This window comes from Nannobrachium achirus, assembly GCF_963921795.1.
Source record: "Nannobrachium achirus genome assembly, chromosome: 9".
Taxonomy (NCBI): Eukaryota; Metazoa; Chordata; class Actinopteri; order Myctophiformes; family Myctophidae; genus Nannobrachium; species Nannobrachium achirus.
In genome coordinates this window covers 9,249,696-9,272,527 of record NC_137818.1, presented here as the reverse complement: position 1 = coordinate 9,272,527, position 22,832 = coordinate 9,249,696, and the positions used below count along the sequence as shown (strand labels likewise).

Here is a 22,832-nt window from a genome sequence, read left to right as displayed (position 1 = left end):
CACACACACACACACACACACACACACACACACACACACACACACACACACACACACACACACACACACACACACACAAAACTCCTCCCTCCAGGCAGTGAGAACAGCAGATCATATCAAACTGCTCAGAGTTGACTACTTGACTTTGGTCTGTGCCTCCAGTGATCATGAAGAAGTGTGGAGCGTTGCTGCTCTTTATGCTGTGTTTGTGTGAATGTGGGGTTCAGGGAGAGAGAGAGTGGGTCCCCACCATGGAACAGGTAAGGTACTAAAATCTGGCTTCAGAGAGTCCTATTCCATAGACCAGGGGTCTTCAACAGGGGGTCCGCGACCCCTAGGGGGTCCGCAGGGATACTGCAGGGGGTCCCCGAAATTGTTTGAGAAAAAGAAAAAAAGAAAAAAAGATATATTAATTTGTCTTTAAATAATAAAAAAACATTATTCTGTCTCTTTTGAATAACTTGTATACATGATTATTGTCCAATTGACAAGATTGTTAGTGATAGATTTATAGTATTGACACTGGTTCTCAGTTAATAAGGTATGTTTATAAATGGCAGTGGTACGGCCACTTGTACATGCATGTTTAAAATAAAAGCATGAATATATTAATCTATTCTTTTAATAGCATAGTATTGAATGCACACTAACATGGTATGTTTGCAAATGAAACACAATGTTATACATAAATATGCAATATATGTTGTAGCCCCACCCCACAGAGGTAGGGGGTCCCTGCTCCATCTCCCCATCAGTTTGGGAGTCCCTGGCCTGAAAACGTTGAAGACCCCTGCCATAGACACATGCCTCATCTATTTGAATGATTACATTAAATGTGTGATTCACAATGGCAAATATTGCGGCATGGTCATGCTGGACCTCCAGAAGGCATTTGACACCGTTGATCACTCTATTCTGATAGATAAACTTAAAGCTATCGTTCTTGACAGCACAGCAGTGAAATGGATGCACTCTTACTTGGTGGGGAGGGAACAGATGGTGGAAGTCAACGGAACCCCAAGGAAGCATACTAGGACCACTGTTGTTCTTAATATATGTAAACAACATGTCATCTGCTTGTGACTGCAATCTGTTTCTGTTCGAGGATGACTCGGCTCTCCCAGTGGCGTCAGTTCAGAAAAAGCTGCAAAAAGACTGGTGTCGTGCAAGACACCAGTCATGTTGCCATACCTTAGCAACAGGCATGATACATTTATTTTAAGAAGAAGTACACATAATATATAATTATATACTTTTACTTTTGGTACTTTAAGTACCTTTTGATGCCAATCCCTTCATACTTTTACTCAAGTACATTTTGAATTCCAGACTTTTACTTGTAAAAGTCTGGAGTATTTCTATATTGCAGTAATGATACTTTTACTTAAGTAAAACTTCTGAGTACTTTTTTCCACCACTGATGGCAAATAAAGGAATCTGACATCTGACAAGCTTAATAGGATCTCCTGTTAGTTGAACTTGTACCAGTGATTTGTGCTGTCATGAAAGTGTACTTTGATTCTATTACAAACTGCTAATAAACTCTTCAACCAACCAACCAGAGGCTGACGCGCTTGGAGGCCAGACTGAGCGCTGTGGTCAGCAGCATGGACCATGAAGCAGAAGCTGACTTGAGGGAGTACTATGAAAAAAGGTTGGACGGACTGGCCAAACAAAATGAGGGTTAGTGTTTACACACACACACACACACACACACACACACACACACACACACACACACACACACACACACACACACACAGAGGGTCGGAGGCTCCCCACAAAGTAGAATTTGTGTGTGTGTGTGTGTGTGTGTGTGTGTGTGTGTGTGTGTGTGTGTGTGTGTGTGTGTGTGTGTGTGTGTGTGTGTGTGTGCGTGCGTACGTGCGTGCCTGCGTGCGTGCGTGCCTGCGTGCGTGCGCGTGGGTGGGTGGGAGCGAGAGAGAGAGAGAGGGACTGAGGGAGAGATGCAGCTTTCACAGAGTGACGTTGTGTTTACAGACAGACTGAAACTTATTTTTTACGGGAAGTTCAGGGGGGAGGCCTCGTCTGCCTCGGGCTCTAAAGCCCCTTTTCCACTGCAGCTTTAGCACCACACTACTCGACACCACACCACACCACACCACACCACACCACATAAAAATATCTACATTTTCCATTATACAAAAGTACAAATTGACCCTTTAAACTGTGATTATAACACAATATAAAATTCTATTACAACTATGCTAATTATAATACACTATAATGGCTTATAACTGTGATTTACACTATAAAGTATTAATGTATAACTATGATAATTATAATATACTATAATAGATTATAATAGTGGTTATAACACTATAGAATCTATTATCATGTATTACAACTAAATGAAAATTCAGTGAGTGATCAGTCATTATGAAGTGTTTGGCCCTGTTTGGCCTAGCTCAGACCTACTCTGGATTGGATATTTTTTAGTATCAGGTTTAGTACCACTTTCACACCACTCTACCCAAGTCCTTGTAGTGGAACACCTGGCACAAGTGAGTGGTGTGGAGTGGTGTAGTGTTGGCCATGGTCAGTGGAAAAGGGTCTTAAATGATTACTTCACCACTTTTCAACCTATCTTCATATAATAGGTCCTCACTAATGTTCATAATAAAATTGCAAAAAGAAATTAAATATATATATATATATATATATATATATATATATATATATATATATTAGAGATGCACCGATCAGGTTTTTTGGGGCCGATACCGATCACCGATCAGCTGGAATCAATATCTGCCGATACCGATATTACCGATCGATCAAAGCACCGATATTACCACCGATATTACCGATCGATCACAGCGTGAAATCCATAAATTCTTCTATTGTGTCACTGTCGGAGCATTTATATATTTAATGATTCCTCTTACACAACATTGACATTGTATATATTAATTCAATTCAACTTTATATTTTAAGGTCATGATTTGATTCGATTCTCAATATGATATATTATCGTAAATCATTTTAGTCCTAGGAAAATTCCTCCTCAAGAAAAACAAAACAAAAAGGTTTTCTCATAAAGACAGTGGCAATATTGTCTATCCTTCATTATTTTCAAGGTTATTTGGCTATAATGGTTAATAGCAACAATAATAGGCCAAATAGGCCCTTAAGATTTTCTGTACACTATATACATATTTGGGGTCCTTGCTCTTGGCATGAAAATGTTTGAGAACCACTGTTCTTAAACAATATCAGACAACAACATTTCTGTTTGACTGACCTTCCCAGTTTTTTATTTTTATAGACCTGTTTGCTGGAAAAAACAGGATATGGCAACACTTTTTATAGACCTGTTTGCTTGTTTCTGTCGCAGAAACTAAATGGCAACGCGTCATCCTCCTTACATCTAGTGCTAACGGTTAGCACCTGTGGAAATGACTGTTTTAAACTATATAAGGGAACTACAAACGTTATCCTTAGATCGACAACAACTACCTCCAACTGTTGTCCTCCAATGACTTTGGAATTATGTTTTTTGGAATTAAGTTTAACATCAACGTTACAGCCTCTCTCTCTTCTCTCACGTCGCAGAGAGAGAGAGAGAGAGAGAGAGAGAGAGAGAGAGAGAGAGAGAGAGAGACGAGCGGAGCCTCGTTAACCCAAAGAGAGAGAGAGAGAGAGAGACACGAGCGGAGCCTCGTTAACCCAAAGAGAGAGAGAGAGAGAGAGAGAGAGACACGAGCGGAGCCTCGTTAACCCAAAGAGAGAGAGAGAGAGAGAGACACGAGCGGAGCCTCGTTAACCCAACACAGCTGAAAACGCATTCATCTGATCACTCAAATCGTGGATTTTACTTTGAGAAGTCAACACCTACAAAGGTAGAAGTAGGCTACTATTCCAATGGTGTATCCAATATGTTTAAAACAAACAACTTTCATCTCACTCTGTCCCCCTTTCTTCGGTGCATGTCTGTGTGTGGTGTGGGAGGAGGGGGGGGATTAAGTGGCTCACAGACAGAAGTGAACATGGAGCCGCACGCACGCACGCACACACACACACACACACACACACACACACACACACACACACACACACACACACAAGAGAAGAGAGGAGAACAGAGCTCTCCTTCGTCAGAAGCACGCATGCACAACGCGCACGTGAATCGAACGTCAACGTCCCTTTTGCTTCAATCCCTTGATCGGCTCGCTTTGATCCAATTATGGAAACACCGATCAAAACCGATATGGCCTTGATCGGCCGATCTGATATCGGAACCGATCAATCGGTTCACCTCTAATATATATATATATATATATATATATATACACACACACACACACACACACACACACACACACACACACACACACACACACACACACACACACACACACACACACATATATATATATATATATATATATATATATATATATATATATATATATATATATATATATATATATATTTTCTTTTTTTTTTTTTTTTTTTTTGCAATTTTATTATGAACATTAGTGAGGACCTGGTGAAGTCAGCCAGAGCTCTTAATTGCTCCCTTTGAACTTCAAAGGGGTTGTGCAATTGGGCCATACAAGTGGCAAGACCTTGTTAGTGTTCTCTCTAATCAATGAAACCATACAATAAAACTACCTGTTTGAGGCCTGTCATAGAGGGGAGGGGGGAATGTTTTTGTGTCCACACAGCCTACAGCCCTGATTGGCTAACCCTTTCTGGTGGCTGGTGGAAATGGATTCTCAATCGTGAGGGTCCAGACCACACTACACCACCACTACCGCCAGGGGGTGTTGTTGTGCGGTCTGGTTTATTAACCAGGCTAGGGGTTGGCAAAAGGGCCTTTCTGTGTGGAGTTTGCATGTTCTCCCTGTATCCCCTAGGGTAGGTACAGCATTAATCCTGGTCTCTATACTGTCTCAGCCGGGGAGCCTGATGGAGGGGAAAGGAACTGGTTGGAATAACGTGTTCCTTCAACACGCTATACCCTGCATTTTCCATATTTGCCTTTTATAGCGCCACCAGCCGACTTATATAAAAAAAAAGTTATTCCGATTATTCCATGAGATTTTATCCAAAGATTATGCAAATCAGTACACAGTATCTCTAATATACTCATGTGATCAAGACAGATCTGTCCAATATTTCATATTCCATCCTAATTATGGCTAACATTGGTATCCAAAGTTTGCAGGATTGGATTTTGAACAAAATTACTTAAATTATGAACGCAGCTTGTGATTACAGAGAAATTCTGCACACACATTCCCACTAGGTCAAGGAACAAATGCCACTCTTTTCACATTGGCCTGTTATAGCGCCACCAGCAGGTCGGCTTTTGCCAAACTAATTTTTGGAACAAAAAATGTCTCAAATCATGTGTGGCAGAGAGAGTCGCAGCCCCAGCCTGAAGCCTCAAAAGTCTAGTATCTGCTCTCATTCCATAGGGATATCCCTTTGGAGTGATGGTTAAGATATTGGACTTTCACGCGGGAGACCCAGGTTCGAAACCGGGTAGGGAGGTTCGGATCACCTCCGTTACACATGCATGCAGCGTCACATTGCCGTTAATGGCCAAAGAAGATATGGTACCCTTTTCACATTTAGCGCCACCAGGACCTACCTGGCCTGGTGGAGACCTGTGCTCGGATGAGCACTGCTTCTAGTTACAATATTTGTTCACTAATGCTTATTTGTCCTATGATGTATAGTGTCTATACATCATAGGACAATTGGGGCGGCATAGCTCAGGGGTAGAGAAACTGTTATTACAGCACGAAGGGTTCCTGAAGGGTTCCTAGTTCGAATCCGGGCTCCCCCTGAGTTAATGTCGAAGGGTCCTTGGGCAAGACTCTGAACCCCACATTGCTTCCGGTGAGCAGGTTGGTACCTTGCATGGTTTCCTCCACCACTGGTGTATGAATGTGTGTGTGAATGGGTGAATGTAATGCAAAATCTCTGTTAAGCGTTTTGGATAAATGCACCATTGTGGGGCGACATAGCTCAGGGGTAGAGAAACCGTTATTAGAGCACGAAGGGTTCCCAGTTAGAATCCGGGCTCCCCCTGAGTTAATGTCGAAGGGTCCTTGGGCAAGACTCTGAACCCCACATTGCTCCCGGTGAGCAGGTTGGTGCCTTGCATGGTTTCCTCCGCCACCGGTGTATGAATGTGTGCATGAATGGGTGAATGTAATGCACAATCTCTGTAAAGCGCTTTGGATAAAAGCGCTATATAAATGCACCATTTACCATTTGTCTACCCTGGCTTGCTGGCTCTGCTGCTCTGCTTCTCTGCAGAGTGAATGGGAGCTGTGGTGGGTCGGCTGGCTCACCCAGCTCCCCTCTTTTGTTCCTGGCCTGTTAGGATTTTAGTTATGGTCTCAGTTATGTACACTTACAGTTATGTACACTACACTATGCACTATTTTGTATCTAAAATAAACATTCAATGCTTTTTTGAGACCTGACTTCCGTTTATTATGTTATTATGTTATAGCCCTTGGTATTTGAGCCGTATTTAAAGGGCCGTAACATAATTACTATTGTATCCCTATGGGGATTTTGCTTCAAGTTCACTGATTTTGCATGCAAGCATGCATGTTCACAATTCAAGAAACATCTCAGAACGCGGAGCCATTTAACACCAAGTTTAACTGTATTTTATTTGTTGCAATAAATGGTTACATGTTCTTTGACGTGAATGTTCCTGACTAAACCCGCACACGCACACGCACACGCACACGCACACACACACACACACACACACACACACACTTATTTATTTTGAGCTATATGTACTGTATATGCAGGTGAAGTACAACATATTATTTGGGTCTTTAAAGAAAGGTGGAAATGCTGAAAATGGCTGGCAGAAGCTAAATCAGTCAAAATCTGTCAGTAAGTTAGTTTTAACGAACAACTTGACATATGTTTTAATATTTCACATATTTCACATTTAGAGCTTCAGAGCAGACTGGAAACCAGTGAGAACATCACCCAAGTCCTTCAGAGCAGACTGGATACCAGTGAGAACATCACCCAAGTCCTTCAGAGCAACGTGGAAACTTTGAAGAAGCAGATTGAAGGTAAAATTAGAACAGACGGATGTTCAGTAGATTATGTAGGTTGGAGAGGACAAAGTCTTGATGCTTGGTCATTATGGCGTATATGGACACGACAGGCTGATAATTCCCCCAGGCGGAGTCGAGGGGAATTATCCGGCTACTCAATAAAATTAATAATTTGACTCAAAACTAAAAACAAAACAAAGTATTTCCTTGTTTACAGACGGCTGAAAGTGTTCCACAAGTGTTGAGCTGGGCGGGCGCCCCACCCCCCCCCCCCCCCCCCCCCCCCCCCAGCGCAACACGGTCGCCTTGGAAAACAAGGAAGTGCTGATCAAACAGAATCTATTTTCTGATACTGCGTTGTCTATTTCTCGCCTCAAATGTTTTGAAAAACATTCTTGAGAGCAACGTTTAGTTGTAAATGACACTGTGTGTTTGTTTACATGGCTGACATGTTGGATACGGCGCTACATTCACACAGTGCCGCCTGAGTGCAGCAGGTGTTCTGAGCCTTTGATTAGGCAGCGGTGGTCATTATACGCCTATAATTGACCGCTGATTTCAACGCTTGACCAATCAGAATCAAGCATTCAATCAAGCCCGGTAATGATAGGCTATAGGCTAAAGATCGATTAAACTCACCATGGTTGCTCACGTGTCCATCAATGCCAAGGTTTTCTTAAAACGTCCTACTCGAAAAAGGCCATTAACTAATTTGCTGCTATTTTAAACATAGGCTGAACTGTTTTCCTGCCAAATTGTCCTTACCTTTTAACGTGGGCACGTGCACGCATAGTGCATGATCTGTGCGCGACTCATGTAGTAGACCGGTAGACTTGATGACAGCTTTCGAATAAAAAAAAAACATTGGAATAGACAAATCCGTTGCCAGGCTGTATCCGCCAGTGTTTACATGAAAAAATATTGGAAACAGCCAGCTGTGCGCTATGGTAACACGTGGACACGTTCGCGCACATAGCAGACGATATGTGCGCGGATCATATGCCAGGCGGGCACAAGAATCAAACAGCTATCAAATAAATAAATAAAAACGCGTAGCTATGATTGGCTCACAGACCGGATATGGAAACCTATCCGGTCTAAACAGGAAATACGACCGGATACAGTTAGGAGGCGGGCCTAAAGTCTCCGAAGCGGCTATATACAGTGACCATACTTTTAATTGTTTCATAATGATTAAAGCTAATTAAATCTTCGGGCTCCTCGGGCATCGCAGAGTGGTACAGCGGGAAATCTCCGGTTTCGACGGGGATCGCAGGAAATGAGTTAATCTCCAAATCTGTTTCTTCTCCTCCTTCAGCCATTTCTCGCTATGTGTGCATTTGTTTGTGAGTTAATTTAGCAAACTCATCAGCTCAGAGGAGATGGAAGAAAATGAAACAAAAGTTTATATGAAGCGGTTCCCTTTTCTCATTGGACAATTCTTTTCAAGGATGGGATCTATAGACTGTAGGGCTATGGGATGCTAGCAGGGTCGGAGTGGGACTCATTTTCAGCCCTGGAGTTTCATCAGACCAGCCCGCGAGCAAAATATTTTTTAGCATTATTTATTAATATAAACAGTAACAAACACCTATTGTTATTTAAATGAGTGGTGGGATTTTCTATTTTTGCAACTGCTCCTGTACTGTAGGAAGTGAGCGACAGTTCAATGTAGGGATGCAAAGGGAAATTATTGGTCGGAGCCGCCGCCGTATGTCCCGGTCCTGGGTATCTGATAGTGAAATCGCCAGTTCCTGATACCCGAGGGGAACCGAGTCAGCCGAAATTGAAAATAATATGTGCACAGGTGCACTACAACGATTTCGCCACCAGATGGCCCTAAATGATACAGCATGTAATCTTAAGCCTAGATAGTGAAATGAAGTTGTTTAGAACTCAGGAGGAGACACTGTCTGCCGTGTCTGGGGCAGTTATATTATTATTATCAAAGATTTGATAACGTGTTGGTTAGTTGTTCACAATGGAGTTGTCATCACGTTTTGTCATGCTCTGCAAAGCATAATGGAAACTTCAAAGCAGACTATAATCAACAACAACACATGCGACAGAAAATGATAGCATTAGCATTGGCTAGCCAGAGAAAAAGGAATAAAGAAAACATGGATTTATTTGTATTTACAAACTGTCCGCAATTATTGACTTACTGGTCTGGGAAAACATCTTGTTGTGAGGAGAGGCGCGCAGCATGGCTGAACGCAGCCATTACCATGGCGACGTTTAGGTAAGGAAGTAGTCTCATACAACTCTTAATATAATAACGTTGGCATTCGGGGCCACAGATTCTGGTCTCGGACCTCTCGTTCTGCGCGGGTATCGGATCTAATTTGCCTAATAACAGTACGGGGCCGTCGGACCGGGTCCATCACGTTTTGGGGCTCCTCGGGTAACGGTTCTCAAAATCCAAACAATAGACAGGGCCATTTGGGTCCGGTTCCATTTTCCCCGGGTCCATTTGGGTTCGGGTAGTTAAAATTGGACCCGTGAAGACCTCTACTGTGCTACCTGAAAGAATACGCCCAGCATCATCCCCTTGAACAGCGGCTGGATTCAATGGGCATTATGAAGGCTCACAGTGGAGAGTTTTACCCGGAGACAACACAACAAAAATATCTGATATTTATATATTTTATATATATATATATATATATATATATATATATATATACATATACATATACATATACATATATATATATATATATATCATATACATATACATATACATACAATGCACCAACCAAGAAGAGACAACAAACAAAAAGGGAGAAGTAGCTCATAAGAAGGCTTTGCTTGGCCCAGTATGCGAAATTAGATTAAAAAAAAAACTCACTCGTTGATTCACTCGTACAACAAAATGCTTCTTGGGTCAAATATTAATATGCAATTAAAATCTGATTAATCGATCAATCACGGAGGCCGCGCCCCCACCTCTCCGCCTAGACCTCCGACCAGAATCACAGCCGCACCAGATTTTACACATTAAATATTAATTCCGTTTTGGACCCAGAGCTTTGAAATCTCGTCCAATCCGTCAACAAGGCCTGGATATGCATTGGAAAAATATGTAGACCTTTAAACGTTTAAAACAATACGACAAAGGAATATATAAGGACGCAACAGCAGAATGAGGAAATCACCTGTCTGCTGGACCTACAGAGCCGTTTTCACTGATTTGTTTAGAGGCTATTACTCTCCATTACCAGAGATGCCCACTCGAGTTAAAAACTCGCACTCGAGTCGACTCGAGTGGCAGTTTTGGCGACTCGTCACTCGACTCGGACTCGCCCCTCAAAGACTCGAGACTCCACTCGACTCGTGATCATAAGACTCGTGAAGTTCACGAGTCTTAAAATATTTTAAGCACTATAATGCATGACAAGCCCGACAAATATTGTCCTTTCCTTCTCCTTTCTTCTTTCTTTCTTCTCTGGTGCGCGGCTGAGCGCCGCTGTGCGGCTGAGCGCTGCGCAAGGACACAGGGGCGACCGGGTTGTTTTTCCCAACGTACTTAAGCGCAACGGTGGGGGCCAGGAGCGCTTCGCTGTGTTCACTTGGACCGCGCAGATCGGCCCGTTGGGAAAACCGCAGTCTGTCTCGCAAAGCGTGGCAGACACAGCCGTCTGCATGGACCTTTCATCGTAAGATTTAAATATTAAAACGGCGAAATAAAACACACATGTTTAGCTCATCATCAGCTATTTTACTTCAGCTAACTTGGCATTTGTTTAATAATTTGATAAAATGATAGGGTTTCTCTCCGGCGAGCGCATCCTCCTCTCGTCTTAATGTTCCACCAGCTGCAGGCAGCTATAATAGCTGAGCTCATTAACCCTCGTACTTATTGTTTAAAGCATTAACGTGAGGTTACGCCCCATGCCCAGTAAGCCCTACTGTTACACAGCTAGAGGATTATTAAATTGTTTTTGTATCTGTTGCGCTCGCGCGTATATAGTGCGTCTTTTCAAAAGAGAAGATCTATATCTAGACGCGCCATGACACGGTGGATTAATGGCTTGCAACTCTGATTTTTTGGGAGCCTTATAGGCTAAACAATATAAGCCATCTAGTTGATTTTGTTAGGCTTATAGGCTGAACAATAAACCTATAGGCTATTACTGTAGTTCATATAGGTTGTTGTCACTAAATTGCTATTGAACATTATGGTGTATCAATGACTAAGTAATGTAATCAATCCTGACATACTGTCTGTTTATATTAATACAGTAAAAGAGTGATCATGAATGAAACAATCAGAGGGACAGCGAATGCATTCCCGGCAGCGGCGTCTGCCGCGGCGTCGTCGGACTTGCCGACAACAGCCGCGGCAATGATTCCTATGCCGTGGCAATTATACCTAATCCGTGGCAACGCCGGACAGACCGTCAATGTGCAGCAATGGAACTGCATCTGCCGCTGTTGCCGAACCCCCCCCCCCCCCCCCCCACACACACACACACACACACACACACACGCACGCAGGCACGCACACGCACGAATGCACACCCACGCACACAAGCACCATGATCAGCATGCTCATATCAATAATGTAGGCTATAAATAAATGAATAAAGTATTAAAACAGTCACGTCTGCTCCGGTGGTCGCCTCCGCCTCCGCCGGCCGCCGGACCAGCCGCCGGAGGCCACCGGTGCCTCCGCCGCCGCCGCCGCCAGCCTCCGCCTCCGCCGGCCGCCGGACCAGCCACCGGAGGCCGCCGGTACCTCTGCCGCCGCCGGTGCCTCCGCCGCCGCCGGTGCCTCCGCCGGAGCCTCCGCCGCCTCCGCCGGTGCCTCCGCCGCCGCCGGTGCCGCCGCCGGAGCCGGTGCCTCCGCCGGAGCCTCCGCCGCCGCCGGTGACTCCTGACCCACCGCCGGTTCAGAACCGGAGCCGCCGCCGACAGTGTTGCGCTGACGGAGATGGATCTGTCTGTCTGTTTTGCGTGCTGCTGGCATCTACCCCCCCCCCCTCCCCCTCACGGCCCGGCCTGGCCGTTTAATTATCCATTTCCTTCTCATATCAGTCATATTCCATTTTACCCCCTCACCCCGAATATATAGCCTATAACCTTCATTTTTCTTTGCAGCTAAATTAACTAAAGGTTCTCCTTAATCGAATTCATCATATGTTTGTTTCAACACATGTTCTTCATTATTATTATTTAAGCATATGGTTTCTCTGCGCTTGTCATGCGTAAATCTTTGGATTCAGGGTTCAGGGCTGACCATGCAGCATTGTTCTACCTGGAAGGCTTATCACCAGCTACTAGCGACGTTTACTTTAAGCTTCATGGTTTGATGGAGGGACAATTAAAACATGATTTATATACAGTACACTGAATGAATACAGACACTTCACAGATATACAGTACTTAAAATTAGAACAATCCTTTGAGAATTGACCGACCTATAAGGCTTTGAGCGCCCACCGAGGCAGCGCCGTATGTTGCTGGCTTAATTTATTAATTATTAGGATCAATAAATATAGTCTATATGTCCATAACGGCTATTTTTCGCTGTTTGTGACCAATCCCGATCCTCCGCGGGTCGTTCTGGCTGCAGGGGGTCTGTCATGTTATCAAATGATATCGCCGGCCCAAAACTAAAGTACATGGAATATATAGGCTACTGACAAGGCGCACATTCGCACAACGCTATAGGCTCTTATTAATCAGAGGACATAATAGAGAAAGGTGCGTGTGGGGACTGAACTGGACCCTCCTGTCTATATACTTTCCTGTGCGTCTTTGACCTACTGTACCAACCACAACAGCACCGCACCAGTGCTTATTACTGCCAATTTTGCTTATACGCACGCACGCACGCACCATGATCAGCAGTGGACCAGCGTGCTCATATAGTCGATAATGTACAAATTGGCGGCGGCCGCAGTGTTGCAGCTGCCGGAGATGGGTCTGTCTGTCTGTCTGTCTGTCTGTCTGTCTGCCTGTCTGTCTGTCTGTCTGTCTGTCTGTCTGTCTGTCTGTCTGTCTGTCTGTCTGTCTGTCTGTCTGTCTGTCTGTCTGTCTGTCTGTCTGTCTGTCTGTCTGTCTGTCTGTCTGTCTGTCTGTACAACCCTTTCCTTAGTAGCCGCGCTGCGCGCGTCTAACCCGCCCCACAAACACTCTATCTCTCTCACACACACACACACACACACACACACACACACACACCACACACACACACACACACACACACACACACACACACACACACACACACACACACACACACACACACAGACAAGCGCTCTGGGATTACTTGATTATTTTTACACCAACACCACTTTCTATGGGTTATCTGTTCTTTTGTTACAACTTTTCCCCCCAATGCCCATATTTTCCCTTCGTTTTTATCCCCCCCAGCCTAGTCCCAAATATACAGTATAGGCCTATGCCTTATTGTATTCATTTTAATTGTAGGCTATAATAGTTTACGGACGGACAGATCGCGAGGCGGGCAACAGAGTGTCTCCTTTATAAAATAAATGTAAAGTTTTCATCTGTCTCATATGTGCAGGCCTATTCGAAACCAAACAGCACTGCTTTCTTTTTTTGTCTCCAATTAATTATGTGCATTTGGATTCGGTTTTAACCCAGTCCCAGCACTCAAGCAATTTCAATAGTTCAACTAGAAGTTATGATTTGATAACCCACTCAATAAAATGCTATAACTTATGCTGAAATGTGGTATGTACTTCTCACTTCTACAATCTATCTATCTATCTATCTATCTATCTATCTATCTATCTATCTATCTATCTATCTCTTCTGCCTTGATCTATCGCAAAAAAATAAGAAAAACAAATGGAGAGTGCTGTCCATGGTGCTGAAACGCTTTGGTCAATGTAAAGGGCCCATTTGGGTTAAATGAACGTTGATTTTGATATGGATTACAGGTCCCAGAGATAGAAATGCCATTAAATTGGGGTCCGTAGCTTCATGCATGTCAAACTGGGGGTCCTAGAAATGAAAACGTTTGCTATAGCAAATGGTGGTTCCTGGCATAAGCACTGTTCTACAGAATGGAAACATATGCAGTAACGACTCAACACTCAACAACAGAGGCTTAAGATCCAGACAAAAACGATCTGATCATTTAATTGACAGCGCCAGCATCACATTTTGTTAACTGCTGCTGCTTATTTATTTAGGAAATAGAAACAAATGAGAGAGAGAGAGAGAGAGAGAGAGAGAGAGAGAGAGAGAGAGAGAGAGAGAGAGAGAGAGAGAGAGAGAGAGAGAGAGAGAGAGAGTTTGTGGGGCGGGTTAGACGCGCGCAGCGCGCAAAACAGGTGTGCGTAAAATGGATAGATAGAAGTGGAGAGAGGCGAGGTTGAGGGAGGGACATTGATTATTATTATTATTAGGTCTACTACTAGGCTACTAAGGAAAGGGTTGTACAGACAGACAGACAGACAGACAGACAGACAGACAGACAGACAGACAGACAGACAGACAGACAGACAGACAGACAGAGTGGCCAAATTGGCCACTTAATTATCTGCGGTGGATCCCGTCATGCACTCCTTTGAAGTCAAAATTGGGCCATTATAGGTTTTTGTAACCTAATTGTTTGTTTGAACGCCCAGCAGGGAGTCCTTGCAGCTGTCAATGGTGATATAGGCAGACAATAGCCTACCCTTCATATTCACTTTATATATTTATTTTATTAACTGTAGGCCTGGTCCTATAGAGCTAGTAGGCTATTGTATGTCTTATTAAACATAAAAAAAAAAACGCGGAGGCGCCGTGGGCCGCTAAAAAAAGAATACGAAATAGATAGATAGATCCAGTCAGCATCATGTCCCAATCCTATACCTAGTAGCAGACATGTCAGTGTTTTGGCCAGGTCAGACGATTGCCTGGAATATAATGGACCCTTATGGACATTTTAATTCTTGTGCGGGTAGGCCTAAAATGAAACCAAATGGACCCGTAAGGGGGGGAACGTTTGGTTTCATTTTACACTCTCTCACTGTGGAAAACACTGCGGGGGGTCGGCCAAAACATAGGCTGCACGACACGCGCGCGCGCACGCACACACACACACACACACACACACACACACACACACACACACACACACACACACACACACACACACACACACACACACACACACACACACACACACACACACACACAGAATGAATCCAAATATTTTACGCATGACAAGCGCGGAGAAACCGTATGCCTAAATAATAATAATGAAGAACATGTGTTGAAACACAAACATATCTATGATGAATTCGATTAAGGAGAACCTTTAGTTAATTTAGCTGCAAAGAAAAATGAAGGTTATATTTATATTCGGGGTGAGGGGGTCGGTAAAATGTGCGTACAATGGAATATGGCTGATATGAGAAGGTAGAAATGGATAATTAAACGGCCAGGCCGGGCGAAAGAAATACAAATAACAGACTATTAAGCTATGGTCAATAACTATTATAGCCTACAATAAAATGAATAGCCTACAATAAGGCATAAGCCTATATACAGTATATAATATACTGTATATTTGGGACTAGGGAGGGGTAAAAACGAAGGGGAAAATGGGCACAGGTAATCCCACAGCGCTTGTCAGTGTGTGTGTGTGTGTGTGTGTGTGTGTGTGTGTGTGTGTGTGTGTGTGTGTGTGTGTGTGTGTGTGTGTGTGTGTGTGTGTGTGTGAGAGAGAGATAGAGTGTTTGTGGGGCGGGTTAGACGCGCGCAGCGCGCAAAACAGGTGTGCGTAAAATAGGTCTACTACTAGGCTACTAAGGAAAGGGTTGTACAGACAGACAGACAGACAGACAGACAGACAGACAGACAGACAGACAGACAGACAGGCAGGCAGACAGGCAGACAGACAGACAGACAGACAGACAGACAGACAGACCCATCTCCGGCAGCTGCAACACTGCGGCCGCCGCCAATTTGTACATTATCGACTATATGAGCACGCTGGTCCACTGCTGATCATGGTGCGTGCGTGCGTGCGTAAATAAGCAAAATTGGCAGTAATAAGCACTGGTGCGGTGCTGTTGTGGTTGGTACAGTAGGTCAAAGACGCACAGGAAAGTATATAGACAGGAGGGTCCAGTTCAGTCCCCACACGCACCTTTCTCTATTATGTCCTCTGATTAATAAGAGCCTATAGCGTTGTGCGAATGTGCGCCTTGTCAGTAGCCTATATATTCCATGTACTTTAGTTTTGGGCCGGCGATATCATTTGATAACATGACAGACCCCCTGCAGCCAGAACGACCCGCGGAGGATCGGGATTGGTCACAAACAGCGAAAAATAGCCGTTATGGACATATAGACTATATTTATTGATCCTAATAATTAATAAATTAAGCCAGCAACATACGGCGCTGCCTCGGTGGGCGCTCAAAGCCTTATAGGTCGGTCAATTCTCAAAGGATTGTTCTAATTTTAAGTACTGTATATCTGTGAAGTGTCTGTATTCATTCAGTGTACTGTATATAAATCATGTTTTAATTGTCCCTCCATCAAACCATGAAGCTTAAAGTAAACGTCGCTAGTAGCTGGTGATAAGCCTTCCAGGTAGAACAATGCTGCATGGTCAGCCCTGAACCCTGAATCCAAAGATTTACGCATGACAAGCGCAGAGAAACCATATGCTTAAATAATAATAATGAAGAACATGTGTTGAAACAAACATATGATGAATTCGATTAAGGAGAACCTTTAGTTAATTTAGCTGCAAAGAAAAATGAAGGTTATATATATTCGGGGTGAGGGGGTAAAATGGAATATGACTGATATGAGAAGGAAATGGATAATTAAACGGCCAGGCCGGGCCGTGAGGGGGAGGGGGGGGGGGTAGATGCCAGCAGCACGCAAAACAGACAGACAGATCCATCTCCGTCAGCGCAACACTGTCGGCGGCGGCTCCGGTTCTGAACCGGCGGTGGGTCAGGAGTCACCGGCGGCGGCGGAGGCTCCGGCGGAGGCACCGGCTCCGGCGGCGGCACCGGCGGCGGCGGAGGCACCGGCGGAGGCGGCGGAGGCTCCGGCGGAGGCACCGGCGGCGGCGGAGGCACCGGCGGCGGCAGAGGTACCGGCGGCGGCAGAGGTACCGGCGGCCTCCGGTGGCTGGTCCGGCGGCCGGCGGAGGCGGAGGCGGCGGCGGCGGCGGCGGAGGCACCGGTGGCCTCCGGCGGCTGGTCCGGCGGCCGGCGGAGGCGGAGGCGACCACCGGAGCAGACGTGACTGTTTTAATACTTTATTCATTTATTTATAGCCTACATTATTGATATGAGCATGCTGATCATGGTGCTTGTGTGCGTGGGTGTGCATTCGTGCGTGTGCGTGCCTGCGTGCGTGTGTGTGTGTGTGTGTGTGTGTGTGTGTGTGTGTGTGTGTGTGTGGGGGGGGGGGGGGGGGGTTCGGCAACAGCGGCAGATGCAGTTCCATTGCTGCACATTGACGGTCTGTCCGGCGTTGCCACGGATTAGGTATAATTGCCACGGCATAGGAATCATTGCCGCGGCTGTTGTCGGCAAGTCCGACGACGCCGCGGCAGACGCCGCTGCCGGGAAGTGTATTCGCTCCTTCTGAACAATCATGCAGTTGCCAGTACATAATTTAATTAATATACGCCGGTAACAAACGTCAGTGATGTAAAATGTATTCCCACTAAGAGTACACGTCGCTATGGTAACCCGTATCGATACGTTTTACATAACTGCCATAAAGTGTTATGTTGCATACTGTCCAGCTGGCGGCTGCTTCAAATAGAGAAATTGTGATTGCTTTGCAATTCATTGAGGTCCTTTCGTACTGCATTCAAAAAAGTGTCAAGCAACTGAAGCAAGTGTGGCTGGCTTTGGGATTATTTTATTAACAAAGAAAGTCGTTGGATGATGATCGGGATTCGGGACGGGGACCCTACTATTGGACATAACTGCGTTGCTTCCAAGGAACTTTCACCGAGGATGGAGGCAGGAGGTCTACTTCAGAGATGTTTCCTGGGGGAAATGGATCCATTATTATTAATCGTGGAACTTTTAACTGCCTCCGTAGCATGACTGTGAGTACATACATTCATGTGTCTTTCCTAATTTAGCCTGCCATGGCTGCTGCTGTAGCTGTATCTGTGAGTACCGGGTGATCATGATGCGACTCGGACTCGTCCCCCAAAGACTCGACACTCGACTCGGACTCGTCCCCCAAAGACTCTTGACTCGACTCGACTCGTGATCACGAGACTCGTGGGCATCTCTGTCCATTACACAAACAACCAACCAGAATAAACTGCTTCAAATGTAGGCTACATGTTTCTTATCATGCCGATTGCTTATAAATCTATAACATTTGATATCTCTGGCATGAAATGTTCGCGATTCCTGACAAGTTTAGCTGCCGAGCCGCAGAGGGAGAGGCAAGGGTGTCGCACCAAATTCTGGGCCCTGGGTACAAGGATTCGCTGTGGGCCCACATGAATGTTCTTCATCGTGGGTAGGGGTGGCTCGGTATCAACATTTTGTTATCGCGGTTACCGTCCTCCCATTTACCGCCGGTATTGCGGTAATTACCGCACCCCCGTATCTATTAATTAAGGTTCGGCGATAAGACAAAATATTCCTATCATCTGCCCAAAATTCGTCTCTCCACGGTCCTATAAGCCCGACTGCTCGAGTTCCCCGTACAGCACAGTGGGTCTGGCTTTTGAAAGTAGCAGATCTACAAGCTCACAACGCGTCGCGTTCGCAACGCGTTCTGAGCTTGTAGATCTTTGCAGTGTCGGGTTACTATAGTAACGTAGGCTACAGAGGCGTCAATTGGGTATGGCAAGCTATGGCACCTGCCATACCTAGGCTACAGGGGGAAATAATAAAATGTACTTTCATCGTGCCTGTTGCTAAGGTATGGCAACATGACTGGTGTCTGTCATGTTGCCATACCTTAGCTTTTGCTGAACTGACGCCACTGGTAGACTACTGGGGCTTCAGACACTGCACGCTGTTTGTGAACAAACCAGATGAGACGGGTATAGTGATTGTGTATGGTCTGTGATTATGCAAACTCACGTCTCAAATCGCATTGATTGAGTGGTGATATAAACATAGTAAACAGGTTTTAGTTACCAGACTTGACAGAAAAGGTTGTAATGTAGTCGAACAACGACGGGCACACGCACTACTGTAAAAGTACTCACGTCTAGCTAGCGCTGGTATCATTTTCGGTTTTAGTCCTCGCGCTCCGCCCGTATGAATAAAAAAGAAACGGCCACGAGGTATGTATAAACATACTTGTGTGAGTTGTGTCGTGTGGATTATGGAGAAAGTTTAACGCTGCTGAGGCTACGAGGCTACTGCACTGCTCCAGTGTCTACTGTGTCTCACTCTCTGTCGGAGACTGTGACGGGCCAAGCTTCCAATTGTTCCAAACATGTGGTGCGCGGCCCAGAGCAGAGCGGCATGAAGCGCATGCGGTCCTCGCTTCTCCCCCGTTTTAAAACTCGCTCGTTCTCAATAGAGGATGACATTTTATTCCCGTTCCCGTGGGTCCCGTGGGTCCCGCGGGATTCCCGTGGGACAGGAGTCAAATTTGTATTAATGCCAGGATTGGGACGGGAAAGGATTGAAAATCAACAGGAGTGGGCAGGAGCGGGAATCATCCCAGACCAGTTCATCAAATCGCAGAAATAAATTGCACAGGAAAGTGAGGTCTTTGAACTGCGAACATTATAAAATGATACATTATATAATAATAAACATGATATCAAATATAATATGGATCAAAATAGAAAAACATCTGCGCGATTTTATTTTTTTATTTTTTTTTCGGGAGCGGGATGTGAACGGGAGTGATTTTGACCAGGAGCGGGATGGGACCAGGAGTCATTGTACAGGAGTGGGACAGGACGGGATTAGTTTTTTTACTCTGGCCCAGGATTGGGATGGGACAGGATTTTTTCTGCGGGAGTGGGACAGGACAGGAGTGAAAATTCATCAAAATGTCATCCTCTAAAATAAAAATAGCCTATTTTTTGTCTTTTTTGACCACGGTAAGGACCCTGACACCGCGGTAGGCCGCGGTATACCTCGATACGGCGGTACGGCGGTTACCGAACCCAGCCCTAATCGTGGGATTTCAAAAATAGAAAATCTATAAGCTCGCAGCGCGGCACCGAGCTTGTATATCTGCTATTTTTCAATAGATAAAGTCTAAAATAATTAAGGCCCTTCCACCTTGGGCCCTGGCAAGTCAGTCCCACTTTTCCCCTCCTTGTGACTCCCCTGTCCACAGCCTGCAGTCGAAAGCAGAGTTGAAATACAACACTTTGCATCGCTACCCCTGTTCATTCAGACATTCACAGACGTACATTACTTAATCAGTTGCTATTTAACAAAACAAATAAGGTGTTTGTAGTCATGGGTTATTGTCGTTTAGGCCAATACAGTCCATTCATATTTAAATTGCTTTGAAACGGCTTTCTGTGGTCCAGCAACCATGGACATGTTCCTTATTCCTCTGCTGCGACCTTATATATTCCTAAGTCGTATTGTTTTAAAAGTTTAAAAGTCTACATATTTTTTCCAATGCAGATACAAGCCTTGTTGATGGATTGGAAGAGATTTCAAAGCTCTGGGTCCAAAACGGAATTAATATTTAATGTGTAAAAATCCGCTGGATGTCCATTCAAGTTCCATTAGAGGCGGCTGTGATTCTGGTCGGAGTTCTAGGCGGAGACAGCGTTTGGAGGGGCGGAGTTGTGATTGGTGAATTGCGATTAATTAATTACAAAGCCTGTAATTAATTTGATTATTTTTTTAATCGCATCACAGCCCTAATATTTATATATACCGGTATATATATATATATATATATATATATATATATATATATATATATATAAACAAGCACTGTTTTTGGACTTGAACTAATAGTGGAAGCAGCACAACCAGCCTGACTGAGTGAGCTAGAGACAAATAAATACAATATGTTCGTAAAAAAAATATATATATATATATTACGAATTAAATGTCTTTATGAGGAGTGCAGGGCAAGCAGAGAAGGCCTTTCTTCACCACTGGGTTTATGATTGTTCTCCTTCTTACAGATGTTGAATTGGTGAAAGACGACCTGGCCAAACTGACTGACCGTTACAATCAACGGTCCAGTCTTCCCAGGCCGCGCTGTGGTCAGTGAGACATCAGTGTTTTTATTCTCTGTTACATCATGTTAATCATTTATCATTAATCTGAGCAAATGGAGAGAAGAAAACGCTGGCGTGACTAAACTTTATTCTTTTTGTTTTTAGAGACTGATGGTTTCACATGGGATGGTGGAGTGTGTTACTACCTCTCTACTGAGAAGAAATCCTGGGATGAAAGCAGACGATTCTGTAAAGCCAGACTAGCTGACCTGATGATCATCAACAGCCAAGAGAAACAGGTTAGTGTGTGTGTGTGTGTGTGTGTGTGTGTGTGTGTGTGTGTGTGTGTGGCTGTGCGTGCGTGCGTGCGTGCGTGCGTGGCTGTGCGTGCGTGCGCGCGCGCATGCGTGTGTGTGTGTAGTTTTAGTCATTCTTTTGAGTAAAATTCCATTTAGTTTTAGCCATATTTTAGTCATCTGAAATATTTTAGTTGACCAAAGACTAAAATGTATTTTGGCGGGCCTTGATGGCATCGTCATGGCAGATTACACTTGGTTAAAGAGGAAAACCACTCATTTTCAATGAGTGATGACATCACACCGGTGTGATTTATAATACAAACCTCAAAATCAATCCTCAGTTCTAGGCAACACAGAAAGGGGGGAACTTTTTTTTTATTTCCACACAACTCCTCTAAGGTATATTAATGACAGTTCAATATTGAAAATTAGTGGTTTTCCCCTAAAATGGCCAATCTACAAATTCACTGCAGCACGTTGTGAGCTTGTAGATCTGCTATTTTCAGAGTGCAACAACCGAGTGCCGCCAAACATAAAATAACTTGTCTTTTAGTTCTACTGGATCTCTTCTCTACTAGTCCCTCCCTAACATTTTAGATTAGTTTTTAATTGAAAAGTCTTAGTTTTAGTCATCCTAGCTTGGTTTTTAGTCTTTTAGTTTTCGTCAATGAAAAACGCATTTGGACATTTGTCTCCCTAGTTTTATTCGACAAATTTAACACTGCAAAAAATGTCATGGGTAAAATCTTGTTATAATTTAGCTGTATGGAAGAATCAATCCAACAATCAAATCTGTATGGTACAGTATGTTACAGTACATGTACAGTAATGTGTATGGTACAGTATGTTATGTACAGTAATATGTATGGTACAGTATGTTACAGTACATGTACAGTAATGTACAGTAATGTGTATGGTACAGTATGTTACAGTACATGTACAGTAATATGTATGGTACAGTATGTTACAGTACATGTACAGTAATGTACAGTAATGTGTATGGTACAGTATGTTACAGTACATGTACAGTAATGTGTATGGTACAGTATGTTACAGTACATGTACAGTAATATGTATGGTACAGTATGTTACAGTACATGTACAGTAATGTACAGTAATGTGTATGGTACAGTATGTTACAGTACAGTAATGTGTATGGTACAGTATGTTACAGTACAGTAATGTGTATGGTACAGTATGTTACAGTACATGTACAGTAATGTGTATGGTACAGTATGTTACAGTACATGTACAGTAATGTGTATGGTACAGTATGTTACAGTACATGTACAGTAAAGTGTATGGTACAGTATGTTACAGTACATGTACAGTAAT

The 22,832-nt window shown here is 44.1% G+C and overlaps 1 protein-coding gene across 1 annotated transcript; it reads left to right on the top strand.

The window, feature by feature from the left end:
• Positions 1-148: 148 nt before the first annotated feature.
• Positions 149-21,251, top strand: LOC308291835 (uncharacterized protein; the record flags this gene model as incomplete). The annotated part of the gene is made up of 4 exons (XM_080733967.1): positions 149-260; positions 1,563-1,683; positions 6,960-7,085; positions 21,163-21,251. The coding sequence occupies exons 1-4, from the start codon at positions 168-170 to the stop codon at positions 21,249-21,251; spliced, it is 429 nt and encodes a 142-aa protein (XP_080590093.1). The 5' UTR covers positions 149-167.
• Between the last annotated feature and the right edge of the window lie 1,581 nt (positions 21,252-22,832).